The sequence below is a fragment of the Mus caroli genome, unplaced genomic scaffold (assembly GCF_978045245.1).
Source record: "Mus caroli unplaced genomic scaffold, Mus_caroli_1 scaffold_12, whole genome shotgun sequence".
Lineage (NCBI taxonomy): Eukaryota > Metazoa > Chordata > Mammalia > Rodentia > Muridae > Mus > Mus caroli.
The window spans coordinates 118,211,263-118,235,086 of NW_028227267.1; the positions used below are offsets into that span (position 1 = coordinate 118,211,263).

The 23,824-nt window shown below is 47.5% G+C and overlaps 1 protein-coding gene and 1 long non-coding RNA gene across 8 annotated transcripts in view; both read left to right on the forward strand.

Annotated features, from left to right (window-relative positions):
* Farp1 (FERM, ARH/RhoGEF and pleckstrin domain protein 1) overlaps window positions 1-23,824 on the forward strand; it is a 251,806-nt gene that overhangs the window by 44,814 nt on the left and 183,168 nt on the right. For all 7 annotated transcript variants that reach the window (XM_085828845.1, XM_021181763.3, XM_021181765.3 and 4 more), the window contains exon 2: window positions 17,834-18,027. In XM_085828845.1, coding sequence (XP_085684971.1) covers window positions 17,857-18,027 — 171 coding nt within the window. In that variant the 5' untranslated portion in view covers window positions 17,834-17,856. The remainder of the gene's footprint in view (window positions 1-17,833; window positions 18,028-23,824) is intronic.
* LOC147001948 (uncharacterized) overlaps window positions 18,402-23,824 on the forward strand; it is a 51,620-nt gene continuing 46,197 nt past the window's right edge. Inside the window, exons 1-2 of the long non-coding RNA XR_015044707.1 lie at window positions 18,402-20,043; window positions 23,196-23,319. This is a non-coding gene — a long non-coding RNA (uncharacterized LOC147001948). The remainder of the gene's footprint in view (window positions 20,044-23,195; window positions 23,320-23,824) is intronic.

Consider the following 23,824-nt stretch of genomic DNA (forward strand, 5'->3'; position numbering starts at 1 on the left):
TATGAGACGACCCTTCCCTTCCCCAGACCTCCCTGGTCTCCCCAGCCAAAATATTAACAGCCTAGACAGGAAGCAATTGGAGAGACCTTAAAAATTAAAAACTGTGATAGGATGCTGTGTTGCCCTCCACAGTGATGACCTCCAGTAGGGATGTGGGGGGAGAGGAGGACTCAGCTTCATCTAGGGGCAGGCCATCGATGATATACAAATTGGACTTTATTTTTTTGTTGTTGGTGGTGTGAGGACAGGGAAGTACTGGGGAGTGAATGTGAGAAGGATGTACGATGAGAAATCCCCAACAAATCAATTAAAGTGCTATGTTGGAAAATAATTCTTATCCAAGCGATGTTTTTTCTCTAAAACAGGGTATTCTCATTTGTAAATAGTGTCTGCACGATCTGAGAGTGTCTAACACATGCATAGGACTGCTGGGTAGGTAAATATTTGTGTTGAAATTTCAAGTTAATACTTGAAAATCAAGAGTATAATTTAAGGAAGCGCATGCATTTTCTTCATTTCTGTCGGCTGACTTGTCTCCTCCACCCTTCCTTAATGTCCTGATTGTGTTTGAGTTTTGTAAAGTGGCTTGTAGCATGGTAGTGCCATTGTTTGCTTGTTTGTTACAGAGTGTTACTTTGTAGCCAAGGCTGGGCTGGAACTTACTTGAACGTAGAGCACACCTCCTGCCTCAGCCTCCTGAGTGCTGGATTAGTCACGAACTTTTCCATCATGCCTGGGGTCGTCCTCTGAGGATAACAGGCATCATCATTGTCATCAGGACAGCTGTGCATGTTTACAATTTAGGATCTGGTCTGTCAATGTTCCATCTTAAAACTGGGTGGGAAGGATCATTAGTCCTGCACCTGAAAGCCCCTTAACTCCTTTCTAGTCATTCTGTTAGTCTAGTCTAGTTAGTCTAGTCTAGTCTAGTTAGTGTTAGTCTAGTCTAGTTAGTCTAGTCTAGTCTAGTTAGTCATTCTGCCCAAACCACGTGATCTCATGGCTTCTGGGACATGCTAATCTATGCATCTGAGGGAAGTCATCACCCATCCTGTGTGAGGCTTCTCAGTGATGTACCTGCTCTGGCTCCTCCAAGCTCCTATCCGCAACCCCTCACCCTACTTTGTAAGTGAGTCTGATAAACTCACTGGTTCACCATGTCGCATTTTGGTAGAATTGTGTCTCTAGTCTGTCATGAGGAGTAGATGTTTGTCCACATCTCCTAGGAAAATGTCACACAATGCCTGGTTCCTTCCTGACTCTGATGCTACTTCATAAGCCCCAGGGGCCCTGGTTGGAGCCTGGAATCCGTGGCTCCTGTACAGGGAAGCCTGCTACTGAAGGGCAGAACTGCTGGGCATTTGACCAGTTTCTTTGGCCTTCCTTTACACGTCTTGATTCTAGTTTTCCAGGGATGCTCCCAGATACATTCTCTTCTGCAAGCACCTGCTTGGAGTCCCATGTAGACCTGGACTATTAAGTCATGTATAAGTGTTCTATGAAGGGCTTTGTCAGCTGCAGGATTGGGAGCTGGCCTTGTCTCCACAGATGCCAGTTTGTTCTTTTATCCTGCCCCACACCCACGGCCCTGTCTGCCTTTCTCTTTCGTGGCACAGGGCTGAGGGTGAGGTTCAGTTTGTCTCTGTATAGCGTGTTGTGTGGGCACCAAGTTTGGCTTTGGGAAGGATGCATTGTCTTGGTGACTCTGGACATTATCTGTATACTGTCTACTGCCTCTGAGCTTTCCTGAAGCATGCAGCAATGAATTTCAAAGGGACAGTGACTTTGCCTGTGCATTGTCTAATGTCTAGCCCAGGCTTAGGAGGGCCTTTCAAAGTGCTGGCTGGGCACTGTTTCCATGGCTCAGCATAGAAGGCCAGTGGAAGTGAGAAAGGCTTTTAGACACTTTGGAAAACTCCTAGTTTAGACATATAAATAAATGGCTTACCAAACACTGGGTGAGTCTAATAGTCACTCGGGGGTGGGGGGGGGGAGATAAAAAGAAAAAGAAAAGAAAAATAGAAAAGAAAAAGGAAGCAAGACAATTGGTGGGTATCTCCCATTGGTATGTTTGCAGAACACACAACATCCTGAATTACCATCTTCATCATGGTAGCTGTGTCTACTGCAAAGAGACCCTCAAACCCTTCCCGGTGATGTTTCCTCATAGGGAAAGGAGGCATAGAGGGTCATTAATCCCTCACCTGCAAGTCCAGCCCCTCCTGCCTGCACCTGTCTCCCAGCTGTATGCAATTGTGTCCATGTGGCACATGGCCTCATGGCCCAGGGAGTTGCCAGGGTGTGGCTGATCTCACTGAAGGGGGACTCCATCGACACAGCTATCATCCATTCTGCAGTGAGACTCTCTGGTGGGTGTGGCTGCTTTGCAGTCACCCACTGTCCTCTAAGCCCATTAAGCTCACTGGTTGGATTCTGATGGGACGGTAGTTCGTTCGCCTTATCATTGGTGCGTAGGCACTTGTTCAAATCTCCCCAGGAGAGATTCCTGCAACAGTCTTCTACATGGGTTTTGTGACACCAGCTCAATTGTCGTTTGTGTGAGAGACTGTGTGATGGCATCCTAATGTCCCTGGAGCTGTCATCCCGCATAGGCAGTGGGTTGCGGCTAAGCACTTGGGTATCAGTCCATCTGGATCTCATTCTCTGGCTGCCACTTGCCCACCAGAGTTTGTTGGTTTGTCCTAATGTCTGCTGCTTTGGTTTACTCATCTGTCATACAGATATCCAGTGGAGGCTGTGAGGATCTGGGGACTTAGAAAGCTCCTAGGACTGTACGTGATGTAGATGGTACAATGTAAGTGTTGGCTAAGTTAAAATGATATACCCCCACTATTAGGACCTTGTGTGGCCTTGTTAGAGGAAGTGTGTCACAGGGGGTGAGCTTTGAGGTCTCAGATGCTCAGGCCAGGCCCAGTACCTCTCTCTCCCTGCTACCGGTTGGCCTGGGTTGATCTGGATGTAGACCTGTCGGCTACCTCTCCAGCACCGTGTCTGCCTGCATGCCACCATGCTTCCCACCATAATAATAACGGACTCAGGGTCTCAAACTGTAAGCCAGCCTCAGGGAAATGCTTTCCTTTGTAAGGGTTGCCATGGCCATGGTGTCTCTCCATTAACTGACTAAGACAGCCCTCGCACACACTCTAGGAAAGATTAAGTTAACTTACTAGGAATATTCTAGATGGTAGTGACCAGGGCCGAGCCAGGATGCCAGGCTGTTGATCTCTGGTTTAGAGAGTGACTTCAGTTGGGTGAACAGTGCAGTATCTGCTTCTCCCTTGAAGCAGGTTACAGCGACAGTGTGCCTTTCCTAATCATTCATTTTTAACACGGACAACAGTGTTTTATGTGTCAACCAGGCTGACATTTAAACTTCCTCATTATTTCACAAGGGGCTTGACTTTCTTATTATGTACATTTTCCTTGACATTTCTCACTATTATAATTAATCATTGAGTCTAAAGGAAGGGCACACTACCCTTTATGCTTCTGTTTTATTGTGTCATCTGGATTGTGGTAATACAGCCTACTTGGTTATTCAAATAAGAGTGAAGTTGGGGAATGGAGTAGTCTGTCCTTAATGGCTTCATAGACAGAATGAGGGCAGGGAGGCCTCTCATTTATACTTTGTGGATTTAGCAAGGTCTCGGCAAGTGGCTTTTTGCTTGTTTTATGAATAATACACAGATATAGGAACGTTTCAGTTAGGGCATTAATTTTCTATTGATTTGTATATTCTATTCCTTATTCATTTTGAGGTGATGTGTTTAGTAGCTGAGGTTGGCCTTGAATCTGCTGTGTAGTTCCAGAGGGTGGCTTTGAACTTCCATTCCTCCTGTCTCTACCGCTCCATGTACTGAGATTAGGGCCTTGGCCCACTACATCTGTTTTATGTGGCACTTGGGTGGACTCTGGTTCTGTGTGCTAGGCAGGCACCAGCTAGCTATCCGGACATTGATTTCTTAAGTATTCATTTATAGAGAGTGTGAGACTTCAGCTGAGAGACTTAGAGATCATAAACGGAATGTAAGGCTTTCATTGAATATGTCTTTATTAAATAATAAGGCTACCGGGACTATGTTGGCTTGGTTTAGTAACAAACGTTGCTTTGTGGCTTATTAAAGGAAATAGCTAGAATGCTTCTTTGTTGGTGTTTATTCTAGACACATGTAGTTAGTTACTAAGCCTTTCATTTTCCCACGAACTGAAAGGGACACTTTATCTTCTGGGGCCTCGGAGATAAGCTCAATTACCTGACAAGTCAAGACAATTAAATAACCTGCTGGGAGCCAGATATGAGCTGGGCAGAACTAGAACTGATAGTGACTGTCTACCCTGGACCCTGAGGCTTGGTCTGTCATTTCCAACCTCAAGTTGATTCTGCTTTCTTGGAGGTAACATCTGCTTCCTTCCACTTCTTTGACTGGAAAGGTTCTCAAAATAATCCAAAACCTGGAAGCAGCCATGACGTCCTCCAGCAGAAGGGTGGTGAAACAGGCTGTGGTACACCCATACAGTGGAGTATTACTCAGCCATGTAAAGAAAGGAGCAGTTCAGTTACATACACCTTAAAATCACGAGGCTTAGGTAAAAGGTCCCTGTGGTGGTGTGAATGACAGCAGCCCCATAGGCTCATATAATTGCGTGCCAGGCGAACACAAAGATTAGGAGATGTGGCCTTGTTGGAGGAGGTGTGTCACTGGAGGAAGGTTTTGAGCTTTCAAAAGCCCCCACCAGACTCTCTACCTGCTGCCTGAGGGTTAGAATATAAAGCTCTCTGCTGCTTCTTCATCATCATGCCCGCCTGTGTGCAAGCTATGTTCCTACCATGAGGATAATGGACTAAGCCTCTGAAACTGTAAGCAGAACCTAACTGAATACCTTTGTTTCTCAGACTTGCCTTGGTTGTGGTGTCTCTTCACAGCAGTTGAACACTGGCACAGGCTATAGACTGTATGATTCTGATTTATGCTGATCTGGAGATAGACACAGAGCAGTGGTATGGGTCAAGACTGGGGAAGGGATCAGTACATGGAGGGCAGATGTTTGGGCATAGTCTTCTGAATGTCACTGCAGTGGTGGCTCTGTTGTACAGTCGTCAAACCTGTGGCGTCTGTGGCATAAACACAAGACCCCAAGGTAAGTGACACACCTGAGTTATAATAATCACATCGGTCCACCTGTCACCCGTCACAGGAGTACCACTCTCACAAATGATGTGAGTAGACGTGAAACCATATGAAGAGAGAGGGTGTATGGGAAGATGCTCCTGACTGTTCAGTCTTCCTAGACAACTGCTGTGAAAAATAAGTCTGGTTGTTACGTATAGAGTAAGATGCTGGTGTCCATGTCTGTCTGCTGGCTCCATCTCTCAGCTGCTGGGTGGGAACACATAGCATCCCAGAATGCAAGGACATTTTTAATCTTTGTCCTCAATTCCAAATGGGTCTCACTTGCCTCTCTGTCTTTGTCAGGGTTTTACTGCTGTGAAGAGATACCATGACCAAGGCAACTCTTATAAGGACAACATTTAATTGGGGCTGGCTTACAGGTTCAGAGGTTCAGTCCAATATCATCAAGGTGGGAACATGACAGCGTCCAGGCAGGCATGGTAAAGGAGGGGCTGAGAGTTCTACATCTTCATCTGAAGGCTGCTAGCAGAATACTAACTTCCAGGCAGCCAGGACGAGGGTCTTAAAGCCCACTCCCACAGAGATGCACCTACTCCAACAAGGCCACACCTACTCCAACAGGACACACCTTCTAATTGTGCCACTCCCTGGGCTGAGCATATACAAACCATCACACTCTCATACCCCTTTTTCTTTTCTTGCCTCTGCTCACCTGGATCCACTATCTGGACTGACACTGCACTGCAGTGCTTGCTTAATAAAGACTGTCAAACACAGAAATCTGTCTATGACCTACCCCGGCTACCTGCCATCACTGATACTTAAAAAAAATTGTGTTTCTCCCTTTTTACTTTCCAATATAGCATCTCCTAATTAGCCCAGGGTGGCCTCCAATTCATAACGTTCCTTTGACTGCCTCTCAGGCTCTGGTATTACATGAGTGTACCCCCGTATCTACCCTGTCCCCCCTGTTTTTTAAGGTCCAGTTCAGGTGGCAGTTCTTCAGCCTGTCTGAGGCTTGAGAATTCAAAGATCACACCCCATCTAGAGTAAACATGTGGGCTCCAGCAGTTAGCTCAGAGTCCCTGCTCTTCCGTTGTGGCCCCTCTCTCTTCCACCTTCATAAGGATAGAGCCATCTGGTACAAAGTCAGTGTTTCCCGTCCCGTCCCTCAAAGTGGAAAGTGCAGTTGCTGTGGTACAGGGGCCTGCAAATGGCAGCGAATGGGGATGAGCTCCATTGCTGTGACACCGAGTGACCATATGCCTCAGACATAGGGCAGTTGTCTCTGGTGATAGGTTTAGCCTTCATAGTGGGCCAGGGATTGGGCACTTTGCACAGGCTCTGGAATTACAGGCTGTGGCATTTGGAGACCTGTGCTGGTTAGGAAGAGAACCTCTCTTTGGCCAGTGGCTTTGATTAAGGACGGCATAAGAAATGTGCCCAGATTATAGTTCTGGGGGCAGTGCTCTTACGACACTGAACAGGGCTGGCAGGCAGTGGCTCCCTCACAGGAGTCTGCCTTCACCTGACGTCTTTTTCACCCTGGCTGTCCTGGTTAGTTTTGTCAAGTTGACACAACTAGAGAGTCATCTGAGAAGAGAAACCTCCATCAGACTGGCCTATTGTAACCTCCATCAAACTAACATTTTCTTGATTAGTGATTGATGTGGGCTGGTCCAGATACAGGAGGTGTCACCCTTGGGCAGTGGTCCTGGGGCATATAAGAGTGTGTCTCAGAGAGCAAGCCCATAGGCAATATTCCTCCCTGGTCTCTAAGACAGTCCCTGCCCCCAGGTTATTGCCTTGGATTCCTGCCCTGACTTCTCTTCATGATGGATGCAATATAATCTGTAAGATGAAACGAACTCTTTCGTCCCTAGGTTGCTCTGGGCTGTGGTGTTTGATCTTTTCAGTAGAAAGCAGACTAGGATACGGGCCTTCTTACTTGGAGTTTTTGTAAAAATAGGAGCTGAGGGAATGCTGACAATCAGAATCCACGTCGGGCTGATCTAAGGTCGAGTTATTGTTATTTTTCCCCTGTCCTGGTCTCTTGATTTCCTATGGGGATAAAGGAGCTTTTGTTTCCCAGTTGCATTTTGTCATCGCAGGAAATGCGCTCACCCAGATCAGTGGGAGGGAGCATGCACACGCAAAGGTAGATTCTTGGTCGGGAGAGGCTACAGTGTGAATTGAAAATTGATGGGCAGGAGTTGGCCCCTTTCCTTGCCACGAGCTGTTGGAAACACATTGTATTCAGTGTGTGGGAGTTTCCCAGGCAGAGAGGTGACAAACTGGGTAGGTGGACAGTTTGCGTAGCTTTGTTAATGATGATGGTGGGCTTAGACAGCTTGTCCACGCCGACCCTCCTGGAACCTCGGACGTCCGAGTGATTCCACGCTCACCTGTGAGGGTGGCACATACCTGTCAGCACAGCACATGGGGTATTTGAGAGACAGGCAGGAAGATCAGGAGTTCAAGGTCATTGTCAGTTGGGTAATGAATTTTGTCCAAGACAAAAGAACAACAACAAAACAACAAAAAACAAAAACAAACAGAAAACTCAAGTGATTTCCCGGATAGGGTCTGCATCAGCATGCTCAAAAACTCCTTAAAACACAGATTATGGGGTCCTGGCTGAGGTGGAGAACTGGAGGTGAGGAGAGGGGAGCGACTGCATGGGCTCCCGTGGGCTGAGCCCTTAGCTCATGTGGAACACTGAAGAATAGTGGGACTCGCTCGAGTCTCCTGAGTGTGGGAGGTACAGGCGTGCACCCCGTGTCCGGCTTAAAACATTGTAACGCGTTATATGTATCTAGTGTTTACTATGGTAGGCAAGGAAGACCGGACACTCCGATTAGAGTTCAGTTTTCTTAGCTCTTCATCCCCTCCTGGGGAGAGACCACCAAGCTGAGAGATGGCCCTGTCCCTGTCCCTGGACAATCAACAGGTCTGAGCCACCCACCCCTTTCAACCACCTGGGTGACATAAAACTCTCCCTTTTGCCAAAAAACCGACCAGTCAACCTATGCCACTGTGAAGGCTTCTGCTGAGCTCTCTCAGAACCCCTCATCAGTGACTCCCTTGGCGCTGCCTCTGGCAGACAGAGGTCTGGTTTGTCTCTCTGCCTTCTCTTATTCTGGGGCCTGGCAGCAGGGGCCAGGAACACAAGGTGTCTTTGTCCTGGCAGTTTCTGCTCCCACAGGCAGAGCAGATGAACAGAGGGAGCTGTTGGTGACCGGTCACACCAACACACCGGAGTCCTTTGCATTCCCAGTTATCCTAGAGATAAACTCTCCAGGTGTTTGACATACCTGACTTTTGTCCCCACAGTATGGCACATGCACACTCCTTGGCTCTGCATGTGTGGCATCGGGAAGTGTCCCAGGGATGCCAGGTGGCAGCGTCTCTGCTCCTGCCTGTCTTCCTCCGGGGTCTCACCTGTGAATAATAACTTGGGATGTGGGGTGCTTTTTTTTTTTTCCGTAAGCAGCTTACATTTAAAAACTGGAAGGGGAGTACCGTTGTGCACACAGTGATTCTTTGTCACCGGTCTTGGTGGTGAGGTATCCCTTTGCATTGACTACATTTTATTAGATTTATGCTCTCGATAGGGCTGGAATCCTCAGCAGGACTAGGAGAGGAAAAATAACCTGCTTACACCCGAGTAGGCAATAGATAGGTGGGGTGTGATTTTGCAAGAATGAGTTTTTATTGCTTTTATTAATTTGTGGGGTTGCAGGACAGTGCTCTTCTACCATGTGGGTGTCTTGGATGAGACAGTTTGTCAGGCTTGTGAGCAAAGCACGTTTACCTGATTAACCATCTCACTGGCCTGGCCCTGGGTAGTGTGTGTGTGTGTGTGTGTGTGTGTGTGTGTGTATGTGGGGGGGGGGAGGCAGAGAGGCAGAGAGGCAGAGAGGCAGAGAGGCAGAGAGGCAGAGAGGCAGAGAGGCAGAGAGACGTGTGTTCATGTGAAGGTTCCAGTGGAACTCCAGTGTCTTCCTCTATTGCTCAAGACCAGTGATTTTCAATCTTACTAATGCTGCAGGGCCCATTTCCTCATGTTGTGGTGACCCCCAACCATACAAATACTTTTTGCTACTTTGCAATAGTAATCTCGCTACTGTTATGAGCGCGAATGTGCACATCTGTGCTTTCTGCTGGTCTCACAGGACCTTCAGATTTAGAAACGATACTCTACCGTTTGTTTTTGTTTGTTTGTTTTGATTTTTTGTTTGTTTGTTTGTTTGTTTTTGAGGCAAGGCCTGTGGCTGAACCTGAGACCCGCTATTTTGTCTTCTTGGCTCTTGTCTCCCGGGGGGCCCCTGTCTCCTACCCAATGCTGTGGTTACAGAGAGGTAGTGTTGCGGAAGGTTGTGCTAGCACTGGCCACCCTGGCGAGCACTGGCTGGACGCTGATGTTGCTGAGGAGTGGGACTGGAGTGTTGTAGCTGGGCCTGACTTCCTCTTCCAGTCTTTCTGGTGCCTGGTCAGCTAGATAAGAGCAAGCAGCCTCACACTGATGCCACAGTTGCCTAGAGCTTATGCTGCCTGCGTGCCTTCCTGCTGGGATGGACTGTACCCTCAAACCATGAGCCCAAATAAATGCTCCCTGAAATTGCCTCAAGTCTGGTATTGAGTCACAGTGATGAGAAAACTGAGGTCTTTTCTGTGACCTTTACCCTGCAGGGCTTATCTGTTGCTCTAAAAAGATCCAGTCTCTTTGTGCCCTTTTTGGTCAGCCCTTGCTCCCCATCCTTGTCCTAGCAGCCTGTTTTTAGTGGTTATCCTAGAGATAAACTCTTTCTCAGTATTCTGAGAATTTTCTTTTTCTTCTACCAAAGGCAGTGAGCCTGATAAAGGCCCGTATTCTCTGAATCTCGTCTTCTCCCTGTGTGCCAGTCAGCCAGTCTCTTCACACAGTGAGGTCATGCTCCCACCTACGTCAGAGCCTGGTTTCAGGACATCGTTTTTTGCAGAAAGAAATTGCCCTGCGGAGTTTCTTTTGGATTGTTTGTATGCCACTGGGATTCTTATCCCAACAGTATGTGAAATAGCTGTTTGCAGGAATCTCACCTAGCCAGCACGGAGGCCTGTGCTGGAGTTCTGTGATGGGTGGTTGTGTTTGTGCATGTGGGTGTGTCACCTCATAGCCTTTGTTTTTAGTAGGAAAATAGAGCCATGTATGCATAGTTATTTGCCTCTAGCTTCTTTCATGTTATAATACATGTTTTGATTGGGAGGGATTCATCCATATCATCCTATGTATTAACACTGATATTTATTCTTGGTGTTGAATATGTTCCCTTGTGTGGATCTGCCACGTTTTTGTTTCTGTAATGAGATAGCCAAAGGACATTTGGGTCCATACATCTATCTGCCTGTCCATCCACCCACTTATCTATGTTTCCATTCATCCACCATCTGTCTGCTCATCTGTCTGTCCATCCATCCGTCTATCTGTCCATCCACCCATCTTTCCATCTGTCATCTGCTTGTCCATCTATCCACTCATCTGTCCATCTATCCATCCACCCATCTTTCCATCTTTCCATATGTCCATCTGCTTGTCCATCTACCCACCCATCTGTCCATCTATCCATCTTTCCATCTGTCCATCTGCTTGTCCATCCACCCACCCATCTGTCCATCTATCCATCTACCCATCTTTCCATCTGTCCATCTGCTTGTCCATCTACCCACCCATCTGTCCATCCATCTGTCCATCCACCTATCTTTCCATCTATCCACTCATCTGTCTGTCCATCCACCCACCCGTTCATCCATCCATCCGTCCATTCATTATTTTCCATTTGACTTGGGACAATGCCCTAGGTAGGTGTAAATTTTCTTAGTTATTGGGGCAAGGGTTTAATGGTTTGGATGCTACATTTTTGATCAAACTTTTAGAAAGCTTCCAAAATGTTCTTCATACTGCACTATGTTTATTCCCATTGGCCACTGGCAGTCTAGGGAAGTTCCTGTTTCTTTACATTGTTGATGATGTTTGTCATTGTCTTTAAAAAATTACAGCCATTCTAGTGGGTATGGACCATGTCCTGTAGTGGGTATGCCTAGTAAGTGTGCATCGCTAAAGACAGAGCCTGTTGAAGTTTTAAACAGGGAGTTTCGACTGTGTTTGGTTTCTCCTTTCTCTAACAAGCTTTTGGTTTTACTATTTTTATGTTTGTAGGAGTTAGGATAGCTTGCAGCCATTGCAGTTGTTTAGCCTTTCTCTAGAGTGTAAATAACTTTTGAATTAGCTTTGTTGTTTTTGTTGTTGTTTTGTTGTTGTTGTTGTCTGAATACTTCTAGTTTTCCTGGTTTATCTTCAAATAGTTTCTTTTAAAAGTCTCCAAGCCCTGTTCTCCAGAATTCTCACCCATTTAACACATCTGGCTGTGTATGTTTGGGTGACTCTGCCTGGCTTAACGTTTTGATTCTTCAGATGTTTGGGAATATTTTGGCACTTTGTCTTTTTATTTTGGAAGACCCAGGAAGTGACTTGGTAATGGTTTATTTGCTAGTAGGATGTGATAATGCCTTTAAAATTTTTTTTTTAAATTTTCTGTTGTATGCGTTTGGTTCTGTGTTTGAGTGTCGGCACAGATGTGCTGTGGCATGCCATGCAAAGTGGGTCCCAGGGACTCAACTCAGGTCATTAGGTTTGGTGGCAGTCTCTGCATCCCCAGTGTGCTTTTTTAATTATAAGAACTTTTTTTTTTTTTTTTTTTTTTTGAGACAGGGTTTCTCTGTGTAGCCCTGGCTGTCCTGGAACTCACTCTGTAGACCAGGCTGGCCCTGAACTCAGAAATCCGTCTGCCTCTGCCTCTGCCTCCCAAGTGTTGGGATTAAAGGCGTGTGCCACCACTGCCCGGCCTTATCTTTAGTTTCTGGAATGTTTTTCTAAATCTTGCACTAAACAACTTCTTTTTTTTTTTTTTAAGATTTATTTATTTATTATATATAAGTATACTGTAGCTGACTTCAGATGCACCAGAAGAGAGCGTCAGATCTCATTATGGGTGGTTGTGAGCCATCATGTGGTTTCTGGATTTGAACTCATGACCTTTGGAAGAGCAGTCAGTGCTTTTAACTGCTGAGCCATCTTGCCAGCCTACTAAACAACTTCTTTTTGTTCTTTCTCTCTTTCTTTCTCTCTCTTTTTTCCCTTCTTCTGTTTTAATTGGTCTTCCCTTTTCCAAGTCTTCAGGTGTACACAGATGATGTTACTCTGTCTTTTGTAACTAACTTCCCACCCCCTTTAGCCCTTACACTTTTCTTCGCCACTTTTCTGTAAGTATCCAGACTTGCACCAGTAAACAGCTCCTTTTAGCTACTTTCCATTTGGCTCATTCATATCTTCATGATGCTGGCTGGAGACATTTTCTCCCAGACCTCAATATCTTTCAGATACTGGAATATTTGGAAATGAGACCCTATGGTCCAAACACAGGGTTGTCTTTCTATCTTACGCAGCTAGCCCAAATGTTTTCAGTCTGTCACACTGGGTCAGGTGTACAATTTTTCATTTGGGACATTCTATTGATGCTCAAGAAACTTTTGGATGTGGGCCAGGTATGTTGGGGCAAGCCTTTAATCCCAGCACTGGGAGGCAGAGGCAGGCAGAACTCTGTGTAGCCAGCTGGTTTACATAGCAAGATCTAGGGCAGCCAGAGTTACTGAGTAAGACACTGTCTTTTTTAAAAAAAAAAGAAAGAAAGAAAGAAAGAGTTTGGATATGGGAAGGTTTCAGATTTGAATTGGAAATTTTTTCCTCTTTTTATCACCCTGGTGTCTCTGTACTGTTTCCTGCAGATGCGCTTGGTTTCTTCTGGGCCTGCATACCCTTTCGTTTATGGGTCATTCATTTTATCAAATTTGTGAATTTATGGCCCTGTGTTTGGGCAGTTTAGCAGGTGGAGCTGTCTTGAGCTGCAGACCCTCCTGCCTCTGCCCCTCTGCCTCTCTCTGCCTCTCTCTGCCTCTCTCTGCCTCTCTCTGCCTCTCTGTCACTGCCTCTGCCTCCCCCATGCTGAGGTTATACGCTGGGCAAAATTTTAATCTGCAGCTTGTGACGTTTCTGCTATTGGCGACAAACTGACGTTTGGTGTGCTTTTTGTTTTTGTCATTTGGAGATACGGTCTTGCCATGTAGCCTAGGCTGGCTTCAGACTTCTGCTCTTGCTTCAGGCTCCCAAGAGTGGAATTGTAGGTATGCACGGCCCTGCCCTTTGTTTGCTTGGTCCTCACAGCATCTTATCAGCATCCACCTTGGTTGTTAGAAGAGGTTGTTTGTTTGTTTGTTTTTTATTAGCTAGCTATTTTCAGGAGTCTCACCCAGGTGACTGACAGGGTTCTTATGACTTCGGGTGTGCCTTACAGAGCTGTAGGTGAAGCCTGGCCACGTTTATCCTGCAGACTCTGCCTTCCCCTGACCTTTGTATCAGGTGTTCCCCTCCATATGGTTTGCTGTTCGACACATCTGCCCCGCTCCTTTCTGAGAACGTCACTGCTGGTTTGTAGCCACGGGTGTTCTGTGTGTCTTGGAGAACTAGACTTTAGATTGGTCTGAGCTCACATCTCCTCTGTCTGACCTTTACTTGAGTCTGGCCACCCCTTGGGAGCCCAGATGTCTTCTCATCCCAGGGAAGGAGTGTGCATTTTTGTGTTGAGTTCCTTATTGCTTTTGGGTAAATTCCAATGGTAACTTTTTAAGCAGGGATACCGTGACCCGACAGCTCTAATCTGTCTTCATTTCTCTGCCAGATAGAAAGCATGTTCCTTTACTCGGTTGAAGTAGCGTCTCGAGGAACGGGAAGAGCAAAGTTGCTTTGTAAGCTCCTTGTGTAGGTGTGGAATGCCTACAGTACTGGTGACTTGTTCTTCCTGTTGATGGTTCCTAGGGCTTCCAGGGGGCTGAGGATTGGTAGAGGTGAACAAGCCCAGGTCAGTGCTGAGCCACAGGTGGGCTTTGGGTCGGTTAGGCATGTTTACCCAGGAGGCAGCACTGCCGGATTGTGTGCGTCTCCATTTGGATGTCAAGCATCAGTTATGGTTCCTGGTTCATGACTTGCCAGCATTCCTGTGATGTTTCCCATAGCTTGCTTAGGCTGTGTCACCCGGAGCTTGTGGCTGGGTTTACATGTGAATTCAACAGAGCTTTCTATGTTCAGCAACTGTCCACACTAGCATGTAAGAAAGCAAGTGTCACATCCTTTGAGAAATGACAGTATTCAGAAGTAGTACCGGAATAGGGCCATTGAGGACTGTGGAGAAAGGAAGGCAAGATACCAGGTCTGTTAGTCACTGACTCATGGGGATTTAGAGGCCAAGGTACTAGGAGAGTGAACATACAGCTGAGACTCTTGGGAAGGAAGACAAAGCCCGTGTCTGTAGGTGTAGTTGAGGGCTGGTAGGGCTGAGATCACGGCTGGAGCTGTGGGAATCTGGGGGGCTGGGGAGGATGGGAGGGTATGGTTCTAACTCCAGCATCTTGGTTGGGTGTGGAGTGATGTGGGAGAATAGGTCTCCCTTTCTACCTGCCTGGCATCGGCTCATGTGCATGCGAGTGTATGCACACACACACACAAAGAGGAGGCTGGGAATGAAGAAGATGCATGCGATTGCAAATGTGTTCTGCTTTGAACATTGTATTATTTTTTAACAACAAGATGTCAAATAACACATCTGTGGAAAGTGGTTGTGCATAGTTTGTGGAGAGGATTTTTGAGACCAGTTGACTTCCTAATGAACGTATCGGCACCTACACCTGACTCATTGAGCTCACATGGGTGTTCTGTCTTCTCCCCAGAAGGCCGTGCTTAGAATTGTAGGTGAGCAGTCTAGTCTTGTCTCTCAATGCCATGAGTTGTGCCACTAGAGTCTAGACCGCCCAACCAAGCGGGTTGAAGTAGGAGCTTGGTGAATGTTTATCTGTGGTAGAGATTAGAAAGATGTCAGATAACTGAGCCGAATCTTCAGTGGATGTTTGGGAAGGAATGGGCAGCTCCCACTGAAAAGGCTGTCTGTCGCTGACATTGCCCTGTCATGGGACCCAGCCTGTCAGGGTATATTAAAAACGAATAGCACATATTTCAGGGTGGGATGATGCAGGTGGGAGGGGCAAGAGGCAAGGCAGTCCTCCAGTGTGCTCACATCCCTTTCTGGTAGATTGCAGGATGTGGCGTTGAGAGCCTAGTGATCAGAGGCGGTGGTGCTGATGGTGGATGGGGCACTGCGGTCTGGTCTGGTGTCTTTGGATCACTTCATGCCTGTTGTGAGAGCACGAGGGATTTTGCTGTGAAGAGACAACATTCCTGGGAAACTTCTTGCCCCTCAGAAGCAGCAAAATGAGCTGGGGAGGGAACCTTCTAGAATGAGGCTTATAAGCCAACTGGCTGTTCCCAAGGACCAGAGCTGGAGTGTGCAGCTTGTTTGAGAGGCATCAGATGTAACCCCAGCTCCATACCTGCTACCTTGTGATCCTACAATGTCCCCTCCTTGGCTGACTCTGCCACTGTCTCTGTACCCTTCATTCTTCGTGATTTCTTGTCCTCCGCTGATCCCTCATGATGCAATAAGGTGGTCTTTTACTTTAGGGGTTCCACAATCACCATCTCTGTTCACACCTGTGACTTTTACATGTACAGCAAGGCAGACTCAGCACCCAGAGCCTGTGTCCATCCCCACCTCCATGGAAACCTGGGCCAGGCCCACCCAGTTCTTCTGCCTGCCTCTTGCCCTGACTTCCTGTTTCCCATCATTCCAACCTCACCTGTTCGCCCAGCAGCTAGCCACATGCCACACTGGGTTACTTTGTGTCCTGCAGACTTCTGTTTCCATGTCGGAGTCCAAGTCCCTACCTCATCTATCAGTTGCTACAGTTGCTTCGAGGCTGGACTCCCTCCCCCACCGCCTCTTATTTCCATGACATCTGTCATCTTCTGGCTCATTTTTCTAAAGGTGTGTTTTTAATGGTGTCATTATTATTGTCCCTGTGTCTCAGTGCTGCCTACAGGGAAACACTGTTGTCAGCCAGGCTTAGAGGGTTTCCATAGTCAGATATAGCCTGCTGTCAAAATTCAATATAACCCTTCAGCCTTGAGCTACTCTCTCCTTCCAGCTTGCCACCTCTTTCCTTTCTCCTCCCACCCTTGGTCCTTCCCTCCCCCTCTCCTTCCCTCTCTGCCCCTCCCATTGGTGCTCCCTCCCTCCCACTGCCCCTCTGTCTTTCCTTCCCTCCCTCTCTCATTTTCTCTCTCTCTACCCTCCCTCCCTCTCTACTTCCCTCCCTCCCTCCCTCCCTCCCTTTCTCCAGCAGCTCCTTCTCTCTATACCTGCAGTTCCCTGATCTGTTTGTGCTTAGTCTGTGAGCTCCCAGGAACCTCCAGTGCTTCTCCAGTGCTGGGAATGAGCCTGGCTGGGGATGAGTGCTTTACCAACAGCCATCCTTCCAGGCCTACACCATCTTCCCAAGGTTTGCAGCCAGAGTTCAGTTCCCTCTCTTCTGGGATGGAAGACCTTCTCCCCATCCCTCTTAACTGTTATATCTTGAGTTGACATTTCATTCCTGTGTGCTCTGGTGACACAGGGCCTGAAGCCATTGGGTAGTTGCCCTGCTGACTTGTCTGTCATTCAGTAGCCATCTTGAGCTCTGTTTTGTGCTAAATTGGGCCTCAGTAGGTACTGAAGTACAGAGAACACTTGAGATTAGGGCCTCTTTAGGAGGTTCCTTGTGCCATTGAGGGTGGGGTGGGGGTGGGGCTGGCTGGCTCAGCCATATAGAGTGACTTTGGCTCAAACCATGAGCTCAGAAGAGACAGCAGCACCCAAGTTCTGTACCTCGTGTCCAGGAAGTGACATTTGAACTGATGTTTAAAGCAATTCAAGAATTTTCCAGGTGAAGGAAGAATGTTCAAGCCTCTCTGAGATCATAGGGGAGGAGGGGACAGAGGCAGGGTCTCCTGAGGGAAGGTTGGGCTCTTATGGGAGCAAAGAGGATAGTTTATTTTTAGGAAAATACCTTTGTTGAAAGTTACAGTATGCACGGTGGCTTCTTGGTGAAGGCGGCTAGTTGGAGGTTTGAGTGGCAAGAAAGAAGTGAAGGGCTTAGTTCTCATCATCAAAATGAACTTCAGGACTGGAGAGCAAAGCCCCAGCAGGCTTACTGTCTGGTCCGTCTCTCTGTGTTTATTTCCTCAGAGGATCAGCTGGAGAGCCTCCGTGTGTGTTACCCTCTCATCTATGGAATGATCACATTCTTTACTATGTGACCAAGGCCCTACAGGATAAGGAGTGGGTTTTAATGACAGAGCCCAGGTCCCATTTTCGTCTTCCTACTCGACTTTAAAGGTGTGGAAAGTGGAGCCTGGTTATTGGAGTCACCGAATAATAGAGAGGAACACAGCCGAGTTTACAGTGTGAATCATTAAGAGCCAACCATGGAACTAGAATGAAATATACAACATGCAAAAATTCGAGTGGACAGCATGCAGAAAGGCTTGAATGTGTAAATGTGACATTTTAGGCAGATATCCCGGAGGCTGCTGTGGGGTGGGTGTGAGGAGGCCTCCCTTACCTAGTTGCTGTAGTTTGGGGAGACTCAAAGCAAGGAGAAAACACTGCCAGAAAAACTCCTTCTTCTGATACCTCTCTCTCTCTCACCATTTCCTGCAGATCTTATATAAGTTCCTTTCATCATGGGAGAAATAGAGCAGAAGCCCACCCCAGCATCACGTCTGGGGGCCCCAGAGAACTCGGGGATCAGCACCTTGGAACGAGGACAGAAACCACCGCCCACACCTTCAGGAAAACTTATGACCGTCAAAATTCAGATGCTGGACGACACCCAGGAGGCCTTTGAAGTTCCAGTAAGCCAGGGGCTGTGGAGGTGTCTAGGCGGGGGTTGGGTAACTTGAAATGGCCATCAATGATACCGTGAAGTGAGGCGTACCAGAGGGTCTGTGTGTCCAGGCATCTCTTGCCTTACTCCCAGTAGACATAGCTGGTTCTGAGTGACCTGGTTTTCAGATCTGCACATGGGCCACCCCTATGCAGAGTGACATGAGTGGCATTGCTGTGGCTTCTCGTACACAAATAGATGTCACTCTATGTGTATTTTTGTACTATTATATATATATGTATATATATATATATATACACATATATGTATATGTGTATATATATATGTATATATATATAATATGTGTATATATATCATGCCTATATATGTATCAAGTATAACTGATTAGTATATCTTATGTTGTATAATGACATCTAAAGATATGTAATCTGTGTGTTAACATTTGCATGAAAGGAAGAGCCTTTCTCTCAGTGGGTTGCGGGTTCATTTGTTGCTAGCACAGGCTGTATGTGTCCAACCCAGGTAACGTCATACTGAGGAAAACCACCAGAGCTCACTGCATGTGTTTCCACATGAGGAAATGGGAGCAAGTGAGCTCACACCTTCCTGTGGGGAGATTTTCAAAAACCATGACCCAGACTTTCCACCTGATATCTGTGAAACAAGAGCACCACCCCCACATCAGTGGGTGGAAGGGCCAGGGAAGGAACCACGGAGTGGGTGGAGCCCGAGTCCTCTGCTCCCCCTTGTCTGAGCCCCTTGGCCCCTCATGCTGTTTGTTGACAGCTCTGCCTCCGTCTCTTCCCAGCCTCTTGCTCAAGCATCTCTTGTTAGAGATGAAGGCACCATGTCATGCCAATTACAGGGCTGTAGCTCCTGGGGCCCCCAGACCAGAGACTGCACTTCTTGACTTCAGCCAGAGAGGCCTCTGCACACCTTGTGTTAATCTTTTGTGTTCTACCTTGGCTGCCCACCCCTGGTCAGTTGTTGATGGTAGAGGAAGACAATCTGCCTTGAACTCTGGCGACCGACTCAGACAGCCTTTTGGAACACACCTGTTTTTAGAGTGGAGGCAATCCGCTCATTATTTCTGTTGGCGAGGGTGCCTGAAACTTAATAGTCAGCGTTAACGGTGTAACCCATCATTTAATCATTTATGGGATATGATTCAGTAAATTATATTTATTTCACAGAACATTGTTCGGGGAGTGTGAATTAAGTGTCTCAGGGAAAGATAAACCTCAGAATGGCTGTGTTTAAAGCTACCAATTTTATCGCACATTGAGAATGGCCTTTGAACCTTTTTAATTTTCTTGCTGAGGAATTCATCTTTCAAGGACTTGGCCTAGGACTTCATATTCCAGTGAACAAAGCCACTGCTAATTTCTGGCATTGTGAAGTACGTTGGGGGAAAACACCTGCCACCCGCTGAGAATTCTGCCTTCTGGAGCCCGAGGCCCTCCCACTCGCTCCTTCCCAGCATTCTCTCTGCCTTGCCAGACTGGTTTGCTGAAGTATTGGGTTTCTCTTTCCTATTTGCTCCAGTTAGAAGTCCAGGCCCTCTGTTAAATGGTGTTCCTGTACAGGCTGGGGTAGAGGAGCTATCAAATGCTGTGTGCGCAGGCGGTGAGATGGCTGTACAGCATCCACCTGTGGTTCTTCATAAAGAAGCAAAGACCACACCGCTACACCAGCTACCGTCTGAGCAGATACTGTGTCGGCACTGTGACGACGTAGAATTGGATTCTCATCTTTTAAGATTATTTTGGTGGCTGGAGCGATATCTGAGTTATTAAAATACAAGCACAAGACCTGCCTTGGATTTCCAGAACCCATGTTTTTTTGTTGTTGTTGTTTTGTTTTGTTTTTGTTTTTGTTTTTAAAATTCTGTCATGGCAATGTGTCCTTGTAATCTTAGGGTTGGGGACCTGAAAATAAGTGAATTCTTTGGGCTCACTGGCCGTCCACCCTAGCCTGGTTGGTCAGTTTCTGGCCTGTGAGAGACTCTTGTCTCAAAACAAAGGTAGGTGACCTCTGAGGAGCACCTGTGAGGCTGTTCTCTAGCCTTCACGCACACACACACACACACACACACACACACACACACATTTATCTTCTTGATTTTTGAGAGCTCTACTATCCACTTTTAACCCCTCTGTGGAAGAAACCCTTCCCCATCCCTCCTGAAATTCCTGTGTGCCCTATTTAGCCTCCTGCCTCAGGCAGTGGCTTTTTTCCCCCTGCCTTTTTTGCAAACTTCTTGGTTTGTACCCTAGTCAAGGTGGACCATTGCCTGGGGTAAAAAATTCCACTTTCTCCAATTGTTTCTCTTGTGCAACTTTCTTAACCTCTTACCGCCTGCTTTCTCCTTTTGGGAGTGAGGTGATAGTAAATATTACTTGATGTTTCATGATATTAGAAAATGATGTGCATAAGATGTCTACAGCTGCCCTGGGTGCACATTGGGAGTGTCATAGGATTTGTGTCTTTTATGTGCCTTTGCCACCTGGCCACTGGCTTCTCAGGGTAGGGACCTCCTTGCTGTCTCCCTCTCCCATGTAGCTGGGCAGATGATAGGTACTCATTAAGTGTTTGCCAATCGAATGCTACCGTGATTTATTTTACAATTAGAGTTCACTACTTTTAATATGTCTCTTTCTGGGTTAGAGTATGCCTTCCCAGCCCAGGGGCAACAGATGTTTTCCTTAAACTGGCAGCAGAAAGGCAGATGGCTATCAGCGTGTCCTGGCTGCAACAGATTCTAAATCTCTGCCTTGTGCTCTCTAAGAGCTGCCAAAGCCCCTGGGCACCCCACAGCTGGAAGCCATCAAGACTCCTGGTGAGTCAGGCAACCCGGGGATGGGAAGGGCTGTGGCCCCAGGACCAATCTCAGAGACCAGACCAGACCAGACCAGACCAAACCAGCGCCCCATAATTGCGTTACTATCTGTTCTTCAAAGCTCTTTGCTAAGAATTCACCAAGGCCATCTGACCTTGGAGGTGTCCCTCTCTCCCACCAGGGCAGGTTGGGGTATCCTGTGTGAGCGTGTTCCCATTGCTCACAAGCATTTGTCCTGCAGATGAGTAAGGCATGAAGCCATGAGTCTCTGCAACTTCCTTGGGGGGTGGGGGTGGGGGGCGGAATCAGTCTTCAGCGAACTATGTCTTTCCCTAGGGATTGAGTCTCCTTGGCCTTTTCTTATTACTTTTATGCCAAAATACAGATGCCTGTAAGCAGTCATTTTAAGTACAAGCTTCCTGACTGGCTCCTGCACAGTGAACCAAACCATATTCTTAGTGGTGATCTTTCCTTCCCTCTCCCTCTCCCTCTCCCTCTCCCTCTCCCTCTCCCTCTCCCTCTCCCTCTCCCTCTCCCTCTCCCTCTCCCTCTCCCTCTCCCTCTCCCTCTCCCTCTCCCTCTCCCTCCCCCTCCCCCCCCCTTCTGTAGCCTTTAGAAACCTTTGGAAGAAGAAGATCTGAGCATTTTGGAAAGCCAGAAGAGTAGATACCAACCAGTCTTTTTCCCACCCCTGGGGGCTAGCTGGGAGAGCCTCTTTAATGTTGAATTTGGACAGGTTTTTTTTGTTTGTTTGTTTGCTTGCTTTTTTTTTTTTTTTTAATACTTCCTCTGCACAATGGAAAGTTCAAAACCAACCAACATTTATAGGAAGCGCTTGCTGCCTGGTTTTATCATCTTGATGTTGAAAAGCATTGCAAACAAGCCACACCTCAGGACTGATAGCGCTGCTTTCACTTCTCCGGAAGCTTATGAAGCACAGAGGGTCTCAGGTCTTGGGAAGCCTTAGTCACATGTGAGACATGGGGGAATCCTGGCCCCCCAGGACCACCTCCTGGGAAGGTTTTCGTTTCTGACTCACCAGGGAGGGTGTCTGGAGAAGCGGATGGCAACTGCTCCCTGTGTGCAGCTTCTTAGCGTTTGGTTGACTTTAGAAAGACCTGGGGAGGGCAGAGGAGGAAGCAGAGTCAGGCTTTGCCTCCTGAGCAGGCCTGGCAGCGCTGAGGAGAATATAGCAGGTGACGAGGAGATGCCACATGCCTTTTAGTGGTGGTCAGCAGTGGGGAGAATTCAGCCTGTCCAGTGCTCAGGGCAGGAAATCACGCTGGGCTTTTACCTGTATCTGCATCATTTCCTCCTGGCTTTCCTTAGAAGTTATCGTAGCTCTCAAAGTCTGTGACTGAAGACTAGGTGTCGGTCTCTTGACTCCTGGGGAGTCCAGGAGAGAGCAAGAGAGCAGGAGTCTGGCCCAGAGGGTCTACTGCAGGCATGATCCCTCCCTCTGCAACCTTTCTCAGCCATCGGCTTTGCACTTGGCTTCTGCATACTAAGGGAAACTCAGATTTGCTTGCCTGATTATGTAAGGCAGTAGGGGTGGTAGGGCCCCCGGGTCCTGACTTGGCATGGCTCACCGGCTGTGTAGATCTCTCACATATACACGAGGAGGCTGATTCCTCCCTCAGCTCCCTGTACCATACCCTCACAGCCCAGCCTAAACATGAGGGAACTCACTGGCAGTGCTGCCTCAGGATCACATCAAAGCCAGGGTGGCTCAGGTACACAGGACCCTCAGCTTAACTGTGTTCCCTCCCTTTGTGAGACTCGTGGACACTGCTAATGTGGCCCTGCTGGCGTGACCCTCCTGGTGTGACCCTGCTAGTGTAGCCCTCCTGGTGTGACCCTGCTGCCGTGACCCTGCTGGTGTGACCCTCCTGGTGTGATCCTGTTAGTGTGACCCTGCTAGTATGATCTTGCTAGTGTAACCCTGCTAGTGTAAACTTGCTGGTGTGACCCTGCTGGTGTGACCCTGTTAGTGTGACCCTGCTGGTGTGTCCCTGCTAGTGTGACCCTGCCTAGTCTTTTTAAGACAGTATTTCACTGTGCAGCTCTGAGTAGCCTGGAACCTCACCACTTACACCAGGGTAGTCTTGAAGCCGCAGAGATGGTCTGTCTCATCTTGCTCTACCTTAATCTCTCAGAAGGTCAGACATTCCAGGTCTGGGCTGTTTAGTTATTGCCCCTCCCCCTTCCCACTGGCCCTCGATGGTCAGGCTCTGACAGAGGGCAGTGTTTGTTCCTTGATCTAATTAGCCTGGAAATCTCTGTCTCCCATCTGGCTCTGACTAAGAGTAACTCGACTTAACTTTTCTTGTCTGCAGAAGGAGGCGCTGGGTTGTTGGGTCCAGGTATAATACCATATTCTCCCTTTCTGTCCTTGGAAGTTGGGATGCCTTGACAACCTTGAAGATGAAGCAACCTTTTCTGGAATTCTCCAGCAAGATGGTAACCGCTGTGGGACTATTAATTGTTGATAGTGGTTCTTTTTTGTTTGTTTGTTTTGTTTCGTTTTTTTCAGACAGAGTCTAGCTCTGTAGCCCAAGCTAGCCCCAAATTCAAAACCTCCCTCCTTCCCTCCCTTGCTTCCAAGATTACAGATATGTGCACCACTCCCTGGGGGTTTTTAAAGCAAAACAAAACACCCCACGGCCTGATCAGATATGGCCATTACTGTATGCCTAGTAAGATCTGTAGACAAGTATGTGAGCTGAGGGTAGGAGGCACAGACATGTTTCAAGGCCTCCAGAGTCTTGGAGGTGCAGCTAAGGGGTGTGTAGGGTGGTGACCCTGCAGCTCACTGAACCCCTTGGCACTGGAAAACAGGAGTCTGAACTAAATCACATATTTCCCGGTAACACCTTGCCGATAAACTCAACATCTTTGCTGAAGCCGGAGACACCGCCTTCACACTTGCCTTTGACGTCACAGAAAAGACCACATCAAAAAATTT